Here is a 21,535-nt window from a genome sequence, read left to right on the forward strand (position 1 = left end):
CGCCCGCCCCCCGCGCGCTGCGCGTCCGGCGGGGCTCCCGCGCCCCCCACCCCCCCTGCCCGCGCCGCGCGGCCGTCGCTCGGGTCCCTCTGACCTCTGGCCTCGGGGCCTCCACCACACCTTCGCGCCCCGCGCTCCTTTGGGGCGCGATCTCGCTCCTCCCTCTCCCCGCCGCACCCCCGCGGATCCAGCGGCGGCTCCGTCCCTCCCCTCCCCACCCCCAAGGCTGGTGGGAGATGGGGGCAGTCACCAAAGGGTTTCGGGCGGGGGTGCCGGATCGGGTTTAGAGACCAAGTAACAGATGGCGGAGAACTCCCGTTTGAAAAGTTTCTGAACAGAACAGTCGCTAATAGACTTGCTTTGACGACTCCGGGTGTAACTGAAGGGTCATTTAATCTAGATGTCAAGAGAAAGAAAACAGGCCTGACGCCGCGGCACGCCCAAGAGGGAACCGGAGCATCTTTTTATAAGTTTTGCCTGTCACTTTCAGTTTCCCGGAAAACACTTCCTTAAGCCACTTTTAAACGGGGTGGTGGGGGCACCTGTGAGCTCTCCTCCGAAAACCTTTCGTGTCCATTGCGCTCTGTTTCAGTGCCCGCCCCAGCCGCGCGAATCCTGCCTTCGGAGCCGTTCGGCTTGGGCTGCCAATTGTTGGGTGTCTCCTGACGGTCTCGGGGAAAGCGAAGGAGTTTTCTAACTCGATTCTTCGGTGGAAGAGTTTCCTTCTGCCTTCCCCTTTGGGCCCCACCCTCCAACCTGAACTTTCATTCCGGTTCCTGAGCTCCCCCTGCCAAGCCCTTCTTCCTTGCTAAAGGAGAGGGCATGTCTGTGAACGGAGCACAATACCCCCACAGCCACCTCCAGCTACTTTCACAATCCCTGAAGGACGGAGAGGGGACGCTCAGCCACTGGCCGGGGCCCCCTCTCTTGGTGGAGGTGGACGTTCTTCTGCGACACCCGCCCCCACCACCTTAGGCCTCTCTCAGACCTGATCCTGTAGGCATTGCACATGTTTCAAAAGTTGAACTGTGAATCCCAGGCTTTAAGGAATCTCTCCAACTTTTACGATGTTAGGTAAAATTACTGCCGTCTTAGTTTGAATTAGTTTGGAAGCCTTTTTTTCTTTTTCTCTTCCCTCTGTGTCCTCTTGGAGTTGTTAACTCTTTGACTTTCGCTGACAGTGGGTCCGCCCTCATAGCTTCCAGTTAGACTCACAGGGGACGAGGGTACTGGAAAGAGCGCGAAGCGTTCAGCGCCCCGCGTCAGTGCTGACGCTGGCAACAGGGGAACAGCATCCCGCGGCCCCCGGCGACCTCGTGGGGCCGGCCGGCTGCTGTCACGAACGTGTCTGCCGAGGCTCCTGGGGCCTGGGTGTCAGCCCTGAGCCCCTGCCGGCCCGCGGGGTCGACGGTGGGGAGAGAAGCTGGGTCTGGGTAAAAAAAAACAAACAAACAACACAACACAAAACAAACAAACAAAAAAAACCTCGGAAGGATAAGAAGGCTGTGCATCATTCAAAGACTGAATGGGGTCGGTTCCCGCTGCCTGTGGAGGGGGAAGAAACCCCTCCTCTACCTAACCCTGTGATTCACAGCTTCTCATAAATTTACATAATACAAAGGCGTAGATGTAAACCTAAAGGACAAAAATAATAATTCCACAGCACATATTCCATTTTCGCACCGTGGGCCTGGAAAAGTTCCCGGTGTTGGCACATGAGCTGATTTCCAAAGCTTTATACTCATGACGGAGAATAACTGAACTTTCACACCACTGTTGAAAGAAGAGGCGGAGAGGGAGAAAAAAGGGAAAGAAGGAGAAATTGGCTTTAATGACGCTGATTTAGAGTTCTTACGGAAAGCAAAACAATTTTAAAAATTAAGAGCATATGCTGCGTTCAAAAGGCAGCAGGCATGATAATAATTGGGGTTCCTTACTTTCCAAAGGATCTCTTCCCCTTTTATTTGGCAGATATCGACGTTTTATTTGAAGAAGAAAATCATTAGCCTTTAATATTAGCAGAACATTCCAATTTATTATTTCTCTAGACAAGTGAAGGCCCCAACATTTACTGACAGAATGCCTTCTCTGTCGAGAGGGCTCCAACCGGCCCATTCACATATAAGATGGAAAAGGGAAAGGCGGCAGCTAGGAAGTACACGTGATTGCTGTCGGTGCCTTTCTAGGATTCGTGTTTTTTCTTTCTTTTCTGACTTTGAACTTGGATACCACTAGTAAATTCCAAATCCGGAGCCCTACTTGAAACATTTTCCTAATGATTCATCCTAATGATGTGGAATCAAATGCGGGACAGGGGCAAATCCAGCCGCAAGATCTGTGGGACCCCAGCGTCCTCTTATGTTAGCCACGATGGCCGCACTGGTGTGAGTGGCCTTTGGTCTCGCGCTCCGCCTCTGCCAATGTGCCTCGCGTCCAGCCGCGCGGGAGTGGGCATCGGAGCCCTTCCCTCATTGTTTAGACGTGGGGGTGGTGGTAACTGGAAATCACAAACGGGAAAGACCAATTCCCCCTCCTCCTTCTCCTGCATCTTTCCGTTCTTCCAGCTTCTCTTACCTCTGCAAAACCCGTATGCAAAACTAGCCATTATAATCCCCTTTCCTTCGTGTTCCTTACTATCCTTCCATTTTTTTTTTCATGTTTATTTACTTATTTTGAGAAAGAGGCAGAGCACGAGCAGGGGAGGGGCAGACAGAGAGGGAGAGAGAATCCCAATCAGGCTCTGCGCTGTCAGTACAGAGCCTGATGCTGGGCTTGAACCCACCAATATCTAGATCATGACCTGAGCCAAAGTCGGATACTTAAGGGACTGAGCCACTCAGGCACCCCTCCCCCCTTACTATCATTTTAAAGCTGGATTCTTCAATTGTCCATTGAAATGGACAACAACCTTTTCCCCTTTCTAAGACAGTTTTTCGTATGTACTTCTATCACCAATTTGTCCCACACATTTTGAGGGCCGGATTAAATGATGCCAGTTTCCTGCCTTGCTTTGGCCTCCTAAAGCAGAGTGCCTTCATCTGGGGAAGGCCACACAGCTAGTGGACCCCTTGTTAACCACAACAGATGGTGGCAGTTACCCTTTGCCTTGGATTGTTTTTCTGTGAAATGGGACTAAATCAAAGCCTATTTCATTCTTGGGAGGCTTGGAGACTGAAAAGGGATTTTAAAATAAAACTACTTTACATATGAAAAGCTATCTATCACCTTGTTAAAAAGTTAGGCTACAAACTTTTCCAAAATATTTTTCAGAAAATCTGTATTTAAAAAACACCCCTTCAGCTCAACGATTTGATTTCTGGTTAAATACATGGACATGTTAAAATGCACGTAAAGAATCACATTTGCTAAATTATTTTTCACAGCCTTGAGGGTTTTCCTTATCCTTGGGGGCCTGCTCTCCCACATTCAGTCCTAAGGTCTCCAGGGGACACTTTCTTCTGTAGAATGATGAATTAACCTTTCACAAAAGCTTTTCAAAAATCCCAGTTTGATTAAAGCAGATTTCATCTGTTTAGAAGCACTTATGCATTTCTAAAATTAATCAACTTTTTGATAGACTATCCTAGTTATATGAAAGAATACACCCAGCAATCACACAATATAACAACAACAAAAAAGCCTGGGCAGTTTGAACAAATGACAACAAATGAGATTCTTTAATACAGCAACTTTGAAGTGTGTTTTAAAAAATTATTACCCGGCTCTGGGGAGGGGGGGGAACCTGTCAAAGCTCTCTCTTGCCACAATCAGCTGCTACCCCCATCTTTCCACGTTTCACTTTCCAGTTTTTGAAGTACAGTCCTGCTGGGTTCTGACCTTTTACTATATAACCCCTCTTTAATGAAACTTTTTCTACCTCCCTAGCAGTATCTCCTTCCAAAGTTACAATTCGTTGTGCTTCCTTGGCATTTTAGAGAAATGCCCTAAAAAGTTTCAGCATTTAAATGTTTCTTTCCACCAATCACATCCACGAGAGGTGTTACTTGTTGGTTGGCTGTTAGCAAGGAAGCAGTGTTAAGAGGCAAGTCAGAATTGATTTGAAGCAGAAAAGATTTGACACACCACTTAATTTTTCGAAGGTACAAATTGTGTGTAGGGGACCCAGAAACAAGTCTGTGTCTGAGCCCAGGAAAGGGTAACTCCTCTGCCTGATGATTCTTGAATTCAAAATAAACTCTTCACTTCCTCTCTGACTTGAGAACCACTGATCTTAGGGATGGCCAAAGATTTTATTTTATTGATTTTTAAAAAATATCTTTTAGTGTTTTATTAAAGAGAGAGAGCACACCCAAGCAGGGGAGAGTGGGGGGGAGGGGTAGATACAGGATCCCAAGCTGGCTCTGTGCTGAGAGCAGCAAGTCCAATGTGGGGCTCTGACTCAAGAACCACAAGATCATGACTTGAGCTGGAGTGAGGTGGTCAACCAACTGAGCCACCTAGGCGCCTCGGGATGGAAAAAGATTTTAGACGAATATGTCTAGAATATGTTTATTTACTAAATTTTATATAAATTTTTTTTTAAGTTTATTTATTCTGAGAGAGAGAGAGAAAATGAGAGTGAGCAGGGGAGGAGCAGGAAGAGAGGGAGAGAGAGAATCCCAAACAGGCTCGGTGCTCTCAGCTTGGACCCTGCTTCCTGGGCTGGATCCCACAAACCTTACATTCATGACCTGAGTTGAAATCAACCCTCCCCCCCCCTCCTCCCGCCCTTTAACGGACTGAGCCAGCCAGGTGCCCCTATTTGCTAAATTTTAACAATCACCCACAAATAAGCACATAAATACAGTCACTTTTGATGTAAAGTTATGAAGTCCTGGGAGTTAAAGGCATCTGTGGCATTCTGCTTCCTCTATCTGGAACCCAATAGCTGCAGGCAGGCTACTTTACAGGAATGATGAAGGTGGGGAACATCCCTCCAGTTATAAAAGTAGCTCTAGTCCTAGCCAAAAGCAGGGGGAGTATCTTCCCCTTTGCTAAGTGGTGAGTGTCTTCGTCTCCAGGGCCGCCGAGTGCCTGGCCCCAGCATCACCAGGGCACGTGTCTCCCTCGCCACGGACACGCTGGGATGAGCCCCTGGGGCTTGCCCTCGGCCCACGCTGGGCCTCCCAGTTATTGGCGTTTTCACGACAGCCTACAAGGGCTGGCAGTTCCGCACTCTGGGCCAGGACTCGGTGCTGACTGTTGCCCTTCAGTGTCAGCCGTTTTCGCTCGACTTCCGTGGGGCGCGCTGGGGCGGTTTGCGGCCTCCTCTGCTTCTCTTTCGGTTCCGCTTCGAATTTTCCAAGCGCTTACTGTGTGCGCATCTCCGGTCTGAGACGCAGGACGCCATTCTAGGCCTCCTTAAACTTTGGAAAACATTAATGAACACCAATTTGCCCCTTAAATTCTCTTGCACTTAGAACCTACTGGGCAGAGGCCGAGGTCTGAGATTCCTCACTTGTGGTCTAGCACCCCGGGATCACACCTGTCTAGTTTCTGAGCCTCTGACCAACTCCATCCCCCAAAGGCACGTCTCCAGCTGCCTCCCCTCCCTCCGGCCGCTCCGGGGGCTGCTCCAGGCGAAGCCGGCCCTTTCTGGAGACCCGACAAGGTTTGCCCCTCCCCGTCTTCTCCTCTCCTCCCACTAGGCTGGCCCTATATATAACCCCGGAACCCTCCAGTCCACTGACACGCCGGGGGCGAGGCTGAAGATCCGCTGAGCTGGCTGTGATGCAGAAGGACCCTGAAACCACCGCGGGGACAATGGCTGGAGAATGGTGGTGCGCATTGGCAGAGGCAGGACTGCCACGATTTCTTTTGAATCCATTCCTCACAAAGAACTAGTTAGTATTGGCCACAACTTATCACCTGTCTCTAATTCTTACAACCACCTGCCTTATTAAGTCCTCATTTTACAGTGAGGTTCAGTGACTTGCCCAAGGACACAGAGCTCAGACGCGGGGAAGAGGCGTAGCTGTTAGGACTCAAAAGACTCAAACCCAGGCTTCTCTGGCCCCAAGGCCTTGCTTACTACGATCTCCAAGCGGTGTCCTGTGCACCGGTTTCTTGGTATTAAATCAGGGGTCTTCATTTGGGAACCACATCGAATTCTTCTTCTCTTCTCGGCACTACACTCTCACACTCCACTGCCTATTCCCTTAAAACAATCACATCTTGCACACGGACGAAGGGCGCGACTGACTGTCGGTCGTGACTTCGGGAACGCAGGCTCAGCGCTTTGCGCTCAGTCTCTATCCGCTTCTACTCCTCTAAGTATCTTTCTTCAGTGTCACAGAGAAGAGCAGATTAAGGCATCTCTGCACCCCATCCTTCAGTCAACGCTGGGGAAAAGCCTCACCCTTGGAAGGGGAAGGGGGGGCAACTGCCAGCCGCGCGCTTCGGGCACTGCGGGGTCTCAGCTCCTCTTCGCCTCCGCCCGGCTGCCCAGGCCCCTGGGCTCCACTCCGTCTGCAGCAAAGTACTGGAGCCAACTCAGACGTCCGCTTTCCCCGAAGGTTCCTGCCCGTCCAGCGAGCAGAGTTTGAAGGGGGAAAGGAGACCCGCTCTCCACCGCGCTCGCCGCATAGCACTGGGGCAGGGGGGTGAGTTAGGAGGACCCCATGTAAGGATAGGACGAACACGGTCTTCCCGAACTCCCACAGACCAGGCCTCCAGTTCCGCGCAAAACTAACGGGGGTGGGATGGGTCGAGGGCAGTCGGTGGGGGCTGGGCCTTGCGGCGAAGGCAGAGGCGCAGAGCGCGCGGGGGCCGATCTGCTTGCTCTTTGGGCGAGTGTTTACCCCGCCACCAGCGGCGCGTGAACATCTCTCAGGACCATCGATCTATCACCTCCCTTTAGGGACCCGGACCGGGAAATTTCCATTTTCTGTTTGGGGAGTAAAAAATAAAAGCGACCAGGCTCATGCTCGAATCTCCACGCTCAGGTCTTTCTACCAAACGCCAGGCGGGAGGGGATGGGAAGGCAGGCTCTGAGCTCCGGCTCGCGGGGATCCTGCCGACCGCCAGCGCCCTAGTCCCGTACGCCGGGCGCTGACCCCGCGTCTCCGCGCGTTTGCAGGGAGCGGGCAGGGAGGGTTGGGGGCGCGCGCCTCTCGGACTGCAGGAGGTCGCAGCAGGGAGGGGCTCCATGAGCAGCGATGGCCGAGTGACCTCCTTCCCACCAAGCGCACCTTCCCGGAGCTCAGGGACCCGAACTCTTCGCGGGCGAAGGAGGGCGGCGCTAGGCCAGGCCGGGCTATGACCGTGGGGGGCGGGGTGGGTGCCCCGAGACACTTTGCACGGGCGCTTACTGCAAAAGTAGCAGGAAGTCCTTTCTGCAGAGCGAGGGACAATGAACAAGAACTAAGGGGAATTCAGGTGGAAAAACCCGTGAATGCAAGAACGACCCACAGCTGGAGCTGAGAGGTTTACGTTAAGCTCTGTGGTTCTTTCCCTTTCCGGGAAAAGGCATTATTATTTTTTTCTCCATGCGTTCAGAGAAACTTTCCTTTTAGACGTGTTATTTAACAGATCCATTCCAGCTGGATATTGGACTGCATTAGTTATTTTCTCCTGCAACACTCACCAAACTGCCCCCAAAACGCACTTTTTGGCCCTTGCCCAAAACCAATTAGGAGGACAGGACTATTTCTTTGAGTTAAAAATGATTTTCACTTCAAAAATTTTGTTAAAACTTGTTCGTCGTTCAATTAAATTCCTTTAAATGAAATAATACTTTTTTAAAAAATAGTAACACTTGGCTTCCTTTAATAGACAGATGCTTGGGTATTCACCATAACAGTTACACACACCGATGAACAATTATTAAGTCGTCTCAAGCAATTTGCAGTTATGTTGGAGAGAATTTCTGGGCAAAAACCCAAAAGTGGGATTTCATTCTCTTTCAGTTACTTTATAGATTTCTCTTCTACGCCTCTTTGTGGCTAAAAGGTTAGTCCACATAGTCATCATAAACTTCTGAGCATCCCCACTACCTGCCTTTGGCTCTGCTGTTCTCCCTGTGGAAGCCACTGAAGGTTGGAGTGGGGAGTAGAGGTTTTAGAAATCTCCTGAGTACAGAAGGGAAGGCGCAGAGAACCCGCAAATCTAGAGAGAAGCTACAAGAGGCTGACCAGCCAAGAGAGCCAGCAGGCAGGTGAACTAGATCAGTAGGAAGATCCGCCTGGCCCCAAGGGCTTTCCCCTGCATTTCTGAATTGGGTCAGCTAGATATTTCCTTTCATCGGGCTGGAGGGGGGCGAAGGGATCAGTCATCCATCATTCATACTTCAGGACAATATGGGCCAATTACTTAGAGATGAGCTGAATCAAAGACACAGACATTTAGAAGAAAACAAGGGTGGGTAATTTGCAAGTAGCCAGCCATTTGAGCTGTGCGGCAGCAACCGTGGAGAGGGTACCACCGAGGAGTTTAGGGTGGCACAAGTGGACATGTAGGGGCCCAAAGAGAGGATGATACTGGATGTGAAGGTGAAGACAGGGAAAGAGAACATTTCACGAAAAACTGACTTTCCACAACACCGAGTTGGTAGAGTTAGTTTCTAATCCAGGAAAGGGGAAGACATCTACTTTCATGTTTGTCCTGTATCGTAGGGTGTCTTACCCCCAGGACCCAGATTTGAGCCCAAACCAGTAGTATATAATAACTGAATTAAATGGATTTTTGTGGGCTAGTCCAGCTACTGAGACACCATTTATAACAACACAGGAGAATGAATTTGGAGGTCTAAGAAGTCGGTTTCACTTCCAAAATTCAAGAACTACAGTTTACATAAATTCAGGGATACCTCTGCTTATTCTGCATTAACTTACCTCATTTAAAGATTATTTATGAATGGATGTAGTAGCACAATATGAATTTTAGGAAAAAATACACAATTAAAACTCACAGAGAAATTACAAAGTATAACACTATTATTTTTCAAAATTATAGCAAGAAAATATTTTGGAAGAAGATATAATAGTTAACTAACCTGTCAATTGCTAGTTAAATTACCAGCATTCCTATATTACTCTTCGTTAGTTAACACTGCTAACATTAATAACACATATGAGTATGTAGTCAACATTACCTTTGCTATGGAAATAGACTGTCGGAGTAACTTACTCTTTTAACAAATGTGTGTGCCTTCCAGGTGCAAAAGCACTGTTGATATCTTTTACTCATTTGATTGTAAACAAACAAAAACACAAAAACACAGAGACAAATTGTTGCGGGTTTTTATAATACTGCAAACATTTTTTTTTTTACTGCATTTAATTTACACAAGTCTAATAAATACAGGAGTGGTTTCGACCAAAGAGATTTTTATTGCCTGCAAGCTCTTACACTTAGAAGTAGGAGAATAGGGTATGTTGAAGGCAGCACATTTACTACCTTACACTTTGGGATTTTTTTCTTACACTTGAAAGAAGGAATGTTCAGAATAAAACAAGACACAAGCTGATGGATAATCTAGTCTATATTTGGGTTTGGCAGTCCTTGAAGCCTGCAGATGAACTCAGAATACTAAGAACAGAGGTTAAAGTTTTTATACACAACAATGGCAAATTAACTACAAAAAAAAAACCCCTCACACATAAATGATAAACTATTAAATACACACCACTTTAACAAGGGCACGATAGAGCTGGCACAGTGATCCAAGTAGCTTCTTCTCACAATGTCACATTATGAGAAATACATATCTCATTTCACACACGGGACACTACTTTGATGTAATTACAGACGGAAAAGTCAAATCTTCCAAAAAAAACAAAAAGTTATGTTCCAATCACAAAGCCAAAGCTCATTTTAGGTCAAACTACACAAAAGAGACTCATCTTTAAAAATCCCCCCAAACCAAGAAACTTGCCATTTTCCCCTTTAACTCTGCTTCCAGGTTCACTCTTTACAATGCGGAGTGAAATACAAGCATTTTTAATTTGGTCCAACCAATCAATGTAATTACAAGGACAGGGTACAAAATAATGTCAAGGTCCTCCTTCCTCCCACAGAGCTGGGAGTTATTAGCCTTCTTCTTCATCACTGTCTTTCATGGTGATGCCCTGAAGTCCTCCTCCTTCCGAGACGGAGGCTGTAGCCTCCTCGACTGTTAGACGTCTGTGCAGAGTATCGTAGGTCTTACTGTTCAGTGTGCCTTCTAATACACCCTGAAGTCGGAAGTCCCTATAGGTTTTCTGGAAGAAGAAGAAAGACTTTGCTTAGATAGCTCACGAATTGTATGGATGGACGTCCGTATGTATCCTCAGTTAGCATTTCAAAAATAATGTGGGACAATTCACTAATGGACTCAGATTGTAGCTGCCCATGTCAGTCAACCTGTTGGTATATTTCTGGGGAGAAAAAGAAATGAGACCTCGGATCCTGCTTTTCAAAGTAGAATCACTCTGAATAGATCAAAATGTTCTGACAGATGACAAGTGAAAAATATTGCTAATGGCACAGACTTTGCTATTTGAATAGCTTGCGACAAGGTAAAATGATAGGCACTTATGTACATTTTTAAATGAAGGAATTCTTAGTTTTTCAGTTGACATGTCTTTCCTTTAACACTGAAAAACACATTTTATGCAATGTATTAGCTTTTGGGGGGAAGTGTGGAGGGAGATAATTAATCCTATTATCAGTAAAAGAAGTTTGCATTTTCAGCATTTGTGAATTACAACATTTATTTATATGTACCACCGGTTAAAAATTTGTGTACACCCAGAAGTCTGGATGAATTCTGCCCTTGCCTTTTGAAATTCCCTTGGAATGTGAAGTGTCAAAATTCTGGTAGAAAGCTTCCACAGATGATAAATACAACATGTATTTATATTTTTCTGTGAAAAGCCTATTATTTGATGTATTATATGTCAAAAATAGAACAAACATCATGTTAATGTTAATAACATGAATCCTAAGAACAATGACAGGAACAACAGAATTCTGGGTTCTGTGGCCCTTAACATATGTCACCTAGAAAGCATCGCTTATTTCACTGATCCCCTTATGTGCAATTTTCCTCATATAAGATTTTTTTCTGAGACTAAACAGGACTGGAATTTTATTAGTTTTTTTTTTTTTTAAATTGTGGGAAAAATCTAGAATTAGTTCAGTGTGGAAACAAAACACAAATGAAGATATCCCATTGTGTAGAGTCACTTCTAAGGCTGTTTTTAATGCTAAATATCTTTCCAGATTTTGTTTACTGTCCTGTGTTAGATTTAGAATATTAAACATTCAGATTTTAATGGACTGGCCTCAAGTATCGGTATCAACATGCCACCATTGTTCTAAATGTTTCTAGTAGGTACTTTTGTTGTTGTCTGCTTTACACTTAATAGATGAAAAAAGTCAAGTAAGAAGGAATGTTGTACTTTCTGGCCCAATATTACAACTCCAATAGCTGGACATTAACATGAAGGCATGCTTGATTTCGTTCAACAGAATATATGGAAGGAAACTTTTAATATTCACACAGTTTCATTGAAGGTACTTATTCATATCAGGTAGGAAATGCTGATGAATAGCACCTTAATCCCCTTGATATACACACCTGGTTTACTAACAGATTTCGGGGAAGGAGCAAAATCATTACAAGGTTGTGGGGGCCATTGGTATTTTCACATTTTCCTGTCTTTTTTAATCTGATGTATGCCCCACAGTATCATTACAAGTTTCAGAAGTGATATGCCAAAAGCAAGTATGGAGGGTGAATAATTTTTTTCTCATTTGGATCATTACTTGTTATAAATAAAATTCATATTTGAAAAGTCTACCACCTGTCCAAAAATAAACTGAACTGTGAGAAATGCTGTGCAGTATCAGAGGTATCTTAACAGCCCATAAAAATTTGATTCAGAGAGTGGTTTCTTAAATGATCAAAACTATTTTTACTTACATTTTAATATTTTAAGATACTTACACCCCACTATCCTCATATTCTCTTTCTAAGGTGTTAATCTCATTATTACTAAGGTGGCACTCTCTTACACCGAAACCTCTGGTAACTTGCATCAAGACACCTGGGAATGGCTCTGAAGGGTAAGTTTTATCCAGAAAATCTGGTAACTAATATACACAGTAGTATTACCCCAGAGATTTGTGTTCAAGACTGTAACTGTTTAATAGTTTGATTAAAACTATGTCAAGTACACAAATTACTCATGTACCTGACACGAAATATTGCATAATGCATCTGATATGAAATATTGTTCCGTTAACAATTATATGCTGAGTTTATAAGTCCTGCTTTTTTGTTTTATTAGAATTGACTTTTCTTAGACTTAGCTTAATTGTCAGTAAGTTGGCCAGGACAGATTTGTTTTGTAGATCTGCAGTCCTGAAGGCTTTCTAATTTATGTGTAATTAAGACTCTACTGCCTTATTTTATCACCAAGCAACAGGTAGTTAGTTAGCGGAGCTGCAGGACAGGTATCCTTGTGATCTCTCTCTCTCTCTTTAGAATTCATAAAATATTATTGGCCCTTGGACATCCTCTGTGGCTGGCAAGGAAGGTCTGCTTAGTTCTTATTTAAGACAAGGGCCTGCCATGGGGTTCTGTTCACTTGTCTTCCTGTCTCCTAGTAAGAGCAGCTGATCTACGTTAACTGCTTTTAAATGTCATAGGGCCACTCGGGAGAACACAAATCCGTCCGCCACTTTGATTGTTTGAGGATTCTGTTTCTCCCCCTCCTTCAATAAATCATTCCGATGTTAAAACTGCGAATAATTTCATAGCCCTAAACTCTCTGTGAATCTGTTAGTGGAATTTGTTTTTTCTCAGCGAGTGACATGAATGAACTGATTAGTATCTAAGTGTCTTTGTGGGCCAAAGTTGGCTGTAATATACATCTTGGTGGCATCTGGGTCTCCAGTGGGCAGAGAAGAATGACTATGCCTGTAGAGTAAAAAAACCAAACAACTAGCAGTTTGGCTCCTTGGTAGAATGCACTACTCTGTAGTAACATGCTGGCTAGCACTGGGAGATGTGGACGGAAGGAAAGCCTACTCAGGGGCCTTCACAATTGTATACATGTGCTTTTATACTTATTATTATTTTTTATTTTAGAGAGAGAGAGCGTGCAGGCATGCAAGTGGACAGGGGAGCGGCAGAGGGAGAGGGAGAGGGAGAGGGAGAGAGAATCTTAAGCAGGCTCCATGCTGTGGAGCCTGACATGGGACTCGATCTCATGACCGTAAGATCATGACCTGAGCCAAAAGCCAGAGTTGGACACTTAACCGACTGAGCCACCCAGGCACCCCTATATACATGTGCTATTTAATAGCTTCTTAAATTCACTGAAAAATGAACATTACAAATATAACCATATAGGTTCTGAAGAATTATGAATCTATCTACGAAACTGGTTAAAGTCTGTTTATACTCAAAGTAGGAAACAATCAAAACATTAAATTATTAATTCATCCTGATTTTCTTTGTGAAAATAAGAATTTTTAATTATTACATAAAGCTTTACAATTTGATTAAATGTATCAGCCAAAGAAAGCATTGGCTGAGTCTGGGGACCTGCTCGTGAAAAACAAAGCATGGAAAGTCAAATATATTCATGAAACTTATTTCCATATTTATCAGTCTTGACTGTTGGTAGCCATAATGAAGAATATGTTAAACTAAGATAAATTGATTGGTGTAGAGTACAATGGAAATGCCACTGCATAATTCGTGACATTATCATTTTATTCTGCTAAAATATTCACTGGTATTTGATCTTTAATTGTAATGACGTGTGAATATGAGAAGAGGAAGAACTTTGAAAGATGATGGGCTAATAGAGATTTTTATTCTAAAAACAAAGTAGAGAGCTTAACAATCCAGCCAAAAATGCCAATCAGCTGAATACGTAATTTCTGACATCTTGAATGCAATAGATGTTAACTTGAAAATATGTCTGATTGTAAGGTAAGCAGCTAATCCCAATATTAGTCACAGTACAGACTGCAACCTCAACATACACATATACGTAGAAGGTATACACAGATTCTGATTCTCTTTTATGAAAAACAAACTTCATTTGAAAGCTCTCCAAGTCACGTTAATAGAACAAGAAAGAAACATTGCAGAATCGAAGGCAAATATGAACGTATTATTGTGCACTTTCGGTTTCTTTGTAAAACAAATAACACCTGGTAAGAAGTGTTCTGGACCAAAGTTATTTTTTCCATTGAAATGTCATGTTCAGAGGTATTAAAAATTAGTGGGCGGCTATAATTTTACTTGTTCTTTATGACTAATCATGATTGCTATTACTGTGACATTATAAGGTCTGGTTCTATGTTCCGGTAGATTTGCCAATTTCTCACTTTAGAACAGAACTTTCCTATTTATGGGTCTTTCTAATTTGTGATAACCTGTGTGTCTATGGCACAAAATAATTTGTATTCTAATTAGACTACAGGAATCTAGAGAATGATGGAAAATATTTTAATGTGGTTAAAACTTAATGATGTAATGCAATAGTTCCTCTCAAACTTTAACATCGGAATCACCTGGAGGACTTGTTAATATATAAACTGCTGGGCTCCAGAATCAGAATTTCTGACTCAGCAGGTCTGGGGTAGGGCCCAATAATGTGTATGCCTAATGAGTTCCCAGGTGATGCTGATATAAGTCAGAAATGACACTTTGAGAACTACTGTGTGTCGCATATGCACATACATACACATAAATATAAACATACATATTTGTGCCTATATACACACACCCAAATATATATATTGCATTTGACAAATGGCATTAAAATGGAAGGTCATCTTTTCAAAAGAACAGCTGATTCTCAATAGCTTAGAGTTATGTTTTAGTCATTAAGTAGGATTTGTCTCAATTTTAGGAAAAGTTACACTTGGAGCAAATTTTGTGTTTCCATTAGAATTACGGAGCGTGAAAAATCATGTTAAATAATTATATATATTAATAAAATCACGTTAAGTAAATAAATAAATATACTCAATAAATATAATACTTGTGTTATTACCTTTTCTTTTGAAGAGCAAAAGACAAAATGGCCTTAAGGGATGTGACACCTGTTGTTGGTTGGGATGTTCCCCAACACTCAAACTGATCATCTCTTACATGTCAGATGGGGCATGCTTCTAAAGAAGTTAGGCAGTGACAATGTTACTTTTGTGTCAGGATATGACAAAATAACGGACACTCTCCTTATGCTGTGGGCCAATACAATTCCAAAGCCCTCATGGAGCACCTGGGTGGCTCAGTTGGTTAAGCACCAACTCCTGATTTCAGTTCAGGTTATGATCTCATGGTTGGTGAGATCAAGCCCGGCTGTGGGCTCTATGCTGACAGTGTGGAGCCTGCTTGGGATTCTCTCTCCCTCTCTCTCTTCCCCTCCCCAGCTGGCACATGAGTACATGCATGTGAGCACGTTCAAAAAAAAAAGTCCTCATAATCATATGCGATCCTAATAAGCATGAAGCAAACGTATCAGGAGGAGAAAATATTTCTATACCTAAGAAAATGAAGACGAAATTCTGTGGGCCTACTACAATCAGGTAAATGTGCCAGAGGCTTTGTGTACATTGTCTTAAAATTTGACTATTGATAAAATATCTTTTATTTATTAGTGCAGAAAAATTTACATTTACTTGATAATCTAACTGAAAATGGAAGTAAACAGTGGCACAGCACTGCTGAGAGTGATGTTTTTAAAGTACTTACATCCACTCAGGTGTGTCACATACAATTTTCTTGTGTGTCAATATCTAGCCATTATTCTTTATAGCTTGGTGGGCAATTCACATCTCAACACATTTTGTTTACCTTCACAATCTTGATGAGCGTCTTCAGTTGGTAAATATGAAGCTGAAGGTCTAATCTATCAGCCAACCAGACACAAATGACTTTCATGGAACTGCTGTACCATTGCTGGAAAGAAGGATGGGGGCGGAGGGGAGGAGAACAGAAAAGAAAACAGCCTCTGCAGTATTCATGTAACAGATTCGGTAATGAGGGGGTAATGAAACACTCTGAAATGACCACAGATCAGCACTTGAAGTCAATAATGCTATAATTTCCTGTTAACAGAATTCTATGTTTTGCTAGAAAATCTGCTAAGTTGACCTAGGCTGTTCTCTACATGAATTAACATTAGTCTTTCAGCTGTAACATATTCAAGGGAAACTGTGTTTTTGCACTTGCAGGCCTAGAGGCCTGCTTTGTAATTGGTAGGTAACAACGGGCACTAAATACATGGTATGGGACTGAATGGACTCCCAAACAGCAGGAAAAAGTAGGTAAATTACTTACAAAGGGAAATTTCTAATTAGCCCGCATGTTATGTAAAAATCAGAGTAGATTTATGCCATGACGCATGCAGTCAATACCTAGAAATAACGTTTTACAGAAGTGATGGTAAGACATCCTCAATCACACCTTTACCTAGTATCGTTAAGTATTTGCCAAGATGTTTTAAAACCACTGAAAATAAAGATGGGATGCCTGAGGAAGGAACATTATTCAGGATGGAATTGTTGTGTCTATAAGAATAAAAAAGATGTCAGTTGACCAAATTATGAAAGGAAAGAACTGGTTTCATTTTACAAGTGTTTTTGGAGGGTTCATGGTTTTTCCTCTGTTTATTACCACTTTCTGGAGAGGGAAACTGAAATTCTTCTCCAATGTAATTTCCTGCTCCTGTATAATGTCTACGAGTATAGAAGAAGAAATTTGTTCCTGTTTGTTTTTGTTTTTGTGTTTTAAAGGCAATCTGCCATTAGTGGTGACATTTTAAGGGATTCAGCACTACACGCTAGAACTAGGTTTAGGTAGTACTGGAAAATTAATAATGCCACTCATTCAGATAACAGTAAGAAATCAATCTCAAAGCCCATTCAGCACTTAGGAAATAACAAGAGTTTCATGAGAAAAGGGATTTTGTGTCTTGTTTGTAAACACAAACATAGTGACACAATACATCATGCACGTGTGGTACATGTGTCTTAGGTATTCAAACACAGGAAAAAAATCATAAAAAATATTTTTCTTCCGTATTAAAATGACAAATCCAATTTCTAAGAGTACCATCACATGTTATAAGTAAGTCTGAAATTCATCTGGACTCGTATTTATTAACCTTGTTCTGACAAAATTTGGTATAAGAAATGGTATTTTAAGCATAAATTAAACATGAATTAGTTTCACATTTCATTAGACTTATTTCTGTTAATTTAATACACTGAACACACATGCATAAAATGAGATAAGGTAATTAAAATGAGTAACTGATTTACTAAATATTATATCACATGGATGAATGGAAGTTTCAGGTTTTTAAAATGTGAGATAGGCTAGGATCTAAAAAAAATATTGTTCATGTACCCGACTTTGCTCTTTCCTAATGACTGCTTTCTTAATTTTCAGGACATTTTTGTAAAAGTATCAGAAATAAGATTTACAAAATAAGATACACTCCTAAATTCTTAAAAAAATAAACTGCTAATGAATTCAGTACTTCAGCTGACATATTAATTTCTACTGGTATTTAAATCCTATACTTCCTTATTTCAAATTATTTATAGCCTCAACCTCTTGAATTCTATTTTAATACACATAAACACTCCCAGGTATTGGTGATATTGAATATGAGTATACTAAATTAAGACCCTCACCTCCACACCACTCTCCAGATAATTTGAAAGCTAAAATGTAGTCACAATGGTTATAACTCTTAAATTATAGTCCTTTTGCAAGAGATAATATATTTTTTTTGTTGGGGGAAACAAAAGATGATATATGGTCTAGCATAACATACTAGCTAATCTGTCAGACTATAAAGTTACTATATTTATTGTAAGTTGTAAGAATTTGAGGGAAATGAAAATCCTTTCTTAAAATTACTCCCTATGCATCTTTAAGAAATCCTTACACAATTTAAAATTAATTTAACTCATTTTCCCATTACACATCAATGATACTTATGATTAAGTGATAATCAAAAGGGCATTTAATGTAACACAGAAATTTATTATTAATATAACTTCTTTAACACAATGCCAAAATTATAACTTTAGAGAAAAATAAGTTGGGAATCAAATGATCTGAAGTTAACTATAAAAAGAGAGAAAAAGAGAACCACTCTTAAGTAAAAAAAGCTTAAGCTACTTTACCATCATCTTAGCTTTAAAGGCAACCAAATTATAAGGAAAATTCTATACAAAAAATAATTCTATCAGATACAAATGCCTATTTTTTGGTCTCCAAGTCAAGGCATTTTGAAGATTTTCAGCTAAAACAAACAAATAATAAAGAGAAAGCAGTACTTTTGCTCAGAGTTTATGTTGTTACTAAGAACAAGCTAACAACAAAAAACCCACTAGGACTGCTTCTTTCTTGTATATGAGGAAATAGACACACACACACACACACACACACACACACACACACGTGTGCATGCACACACATGCACGCACTCCAAGTAAATAAATAAACAAACAAAACAACCAAATGGAAATCTCCAGCAGTTTCCTATTTCTGGTGCTGGAATTGACATGTTCCTCTCTGGGGTGCTGCAATATGGTAGGTTCCATTTTTATATCTTGACAAAAAAGTCAAAGGTAGCTTGGCTGCATCTTCCCCCACCCCAAACAAAACCAACCCTTTAACATTACGAAGAAAAAAAGCATTCAAAAAGGGTGAATGTCCAGTAAAGTGTGAATGTTAGAAAATGTCCTTTCATTTTGGAAAAGTTAATTTTATAAAACAATTGGGTGGACGATTCACTTTTCCCTTCAGGGGACGACAAGGAAGGGGCGCTGTGGTCTGCACTGAAGTCATGGGTATGGCATTACTGCTTCTTTCTTTGCTTTGGTCTACTTAGGAATAAAGCAGTAAGTGTATATTCTACATTTTTCCTACATCAATCCATGACAGCAGCCTACCACTTTAACAAAAAAATATGTCTTTTTTTTTTCTTTCTGTGGTTCATTCAACTCCTGTAAGGGCATGCATTACTCACTTCATTTTCTTGAGATATTTCTTTTAAAGCAAAAATAAAAGAAAAGGAAAGGCTAGGGTTGACTCTGTGAGACCCCTGTATTTATTCACACTTATTGTGCATGACTGTAGACTGGTAAATCATATTAGCAGCCCGTCTCCCCATCAAGCTGCTACTTGCTTTCCAGCCCTGGGAAGGTTCAACAAATCAACAGGAGCACGGAAAACAGAACATCAGTCTAATCTAGTGTTTAAGGTGAAGTTTTCAAACCCAATCTAAGAAGATCTTTAGAGCAAGCAACAAGCTGAAGGGCTCAGAAGGTGGTATTGACAATGAAAGATTGTTGAAATATTGAGAAGCGCAGCACTTGTGCATTTTTAATAACAAGAGGGTCAACAAGGACACAGCTCCCTCAGTGCCAGGAGTTGCCACTGACTATGGAAATTGCCACACCAGGGCTATAAATGCTTGCAGTTCATCAGCTTTCTTAAACAGTTCATCAGCTTTCTTAAACACCCTGAACCCCCTCAGTGGACCTTTAGTCTTGAATTAACAAACCAAAGCAATGAAAGAGGGTGCAGTCTGAATGGCTGGCATTGATCCCCAACTGTGTCAGCACTGCTACAGGCCCTGAAAAACTCTCTCCATTGTCAATAGAAATTGACAAACCTCCTCTCCTAAATAGTGCAGCTGAGCCGGGCGGGATCCACGCAGCTGTAAAGGGCTCTGCTCTTGGGGCCGGGGAGCACTAACAATGGAACAAGCATGAGCTCTTTGTCAGTCCCAGACTCGGCAATTTTCTAACAAGGATTAAAGTTGTTTCTCCGCGGTGCTGGTGAAAAGAGATTTAGCAACATACCGTGCTTTCTTCATGCAAGTTAAAGAGAAGTAGTTAAGGAATTTCATTATTCTGTTGACTAGTGGAAATATAAAACAAATATATTAAATATGCAAACTCCCTTTTCTGCCTAATTTATAACATTTTGGAGGATGATTCAATTAAATGTAACACTTATTGCCTGGAAACAAGCACTTCACATTTATTTTGGAAGTTTTATTTTCAAAAAGTCCAGCTGCTGGCCACCTGGAATGAGGTCTCAATACATACTAATGCACAATGCCTTTAGACCCTCTGTGGCTGATATTCCTAAATCTGAACCACAAGACCACATAGGGTGTATATATCACGGCTGCTTCGAGCAAATGATTTCTGTCAGAATGTGGCTTCTGATGATGATGGCAAGGCAAAAATAGCTGCTTTGCTAGGGAACAAATCTGTGATATATTTTCTGCTTAAGTGTTTAGCTTTTTATTGATTATGAATTGGTACAACTAGTTGATATATTTTCATTCTTCTCCAGCTAGGCTCAGCTCAATAGGTGAACAACAGAAAAAAAAAAAAAAGAAAGCCAACAGTTTTTAGGGCATTAAGATATGGAATGGCTGAATTTCCAGTGTGTATGTATTTCTTCATTTATTTCAGGGGAAGCTGTCGGTTTTATAAGTGTTGAGTCACCAAGTTCAACCACAATACCATCTAGAAAATACCACTTTAGGAAATAGGTACCTTTTAAATGCCAAGTTGAATTGAATAAAATAACAAATGATATTTTTTAAATGCTGAAGGTTTTGATAAGTTGATAAATATAAGGCATTCTTTAGTATCATTTTGTAGCTTTGGAGAGCAACAAAATATTTAGAAACATTAATGCCCCACTACATATAAATGCTTCACTGTACATTGAGTGTCTCTTTTGTCAACACTGCATCTATTTAACAGAACTAAATTCATGGCCAGTCACTTCCCATTTCTAAACACTAAAGTACACATTTTATATTTATGGTAAATTTGAAACAGTAACACCAACACTTCCCTCCTCTATATGAGGCATCCCACTGAAACGATGCTATGCGGTTCCACAAAACAGACCCCTGAAACACCAGCATCTATAAAGTTTTAAGTGCAGATTTTTTGTTGGCTTGGAATAGGAGCGAGGGCAACATTTTGGGAAAACTGAAACCAGTCTCTTATGGTTAAAAATACAGAAGTGTTCAACCCGCCCTATACCTATCAAGCCTCCCAGCTAGACCCAGAACTATTCGTGGGGGAAAAATAGAGGCTTGGGTCTGAACGTGGAAGCGGAGGGCTGGCTGTCAACACAGCACACAGAAGCTGAGAGGGGAAAAGGGCCAGCACCTTCTATGCTCTGTCTGCCTGACCGAGCTGGTCAGGGTTTCCTCTGTCTCAGTCTTCTCATCTGTAATATGAAGGGTAGAGTCTGTGAACCTGGCTTTTAAATAAGAAGATTCTGATGTTCTCCCAAAATACTATGATATTAGACTTGATCATCAGAATAAAGGGCATGATTAGAACCAATAGAGCTTGTGATTCTTGTAAAAAATGAACTGCAGGGAAAAGCCAAATTATCACACTTTTTCTTTCTACATGGTGCTGAAATACAGCTTTATTCTTCAAAAGAAAAAAAATGCAAGCCTAGAGCTCCAGAACTTTCTATCACCTGTTATTTTGTTTGTTATTAACTTACTCATTTTGGCCTTTT

The 21,535-nt window shown here is 41.8% G+C and overlaps 1 protein-coding gene across 19 annotated transcripts in view; it reads right to left on the reverse strand.

The window, feature by feature from the left end:
- Positions 1–9,234: 9,234 nt before the first annotated feature.
- Positions 9,235–21,535, reverse strand: part of CADPS2 (calcium dependent secretion activator 2) — a 540,583-nt gene continuing 528,282 nt past the window's right edge. For 18 of the 19 annotated variants that reach the window (XM_043589377.1, XM_043589375.1, XM_043589367.1 and 15 more), the window contains 2 exons: positions 15,803–15,907; positions 9,235–10,199 (listed from right to left, as the gene is read on the reverse strand). In XM_043589377.1, the coding sequence (XP_043445312.1) occupies positions 10,029–10,199; positions 15,803–15,907 (276 nt within the window). In that variant the 3' untranslated portion in view covers positions 9,235–10,028. The remainder of the gene's footprint in view (positions 10,200–15,802; positions 15,908–21,535) is intronic. The other variant, XM_043589368.1, reaches the window with a different exon arrangement.

Source organism: Prionailurus bengalensis, chromosome A2 (assembly GCF_016509475.1).
Source record: "Prionailurus bengalensis isolate Pbe53 chromosome A2, Fcat_Pben_1.1_paternal_pri, whole genome shotgun sequence".
Lineage (NCBI taxonomy): Eukaryota > Metazoa > Chordata > Mammalia > Carnivora > Felidae > Prionailurus > Prionailurus bengalensis.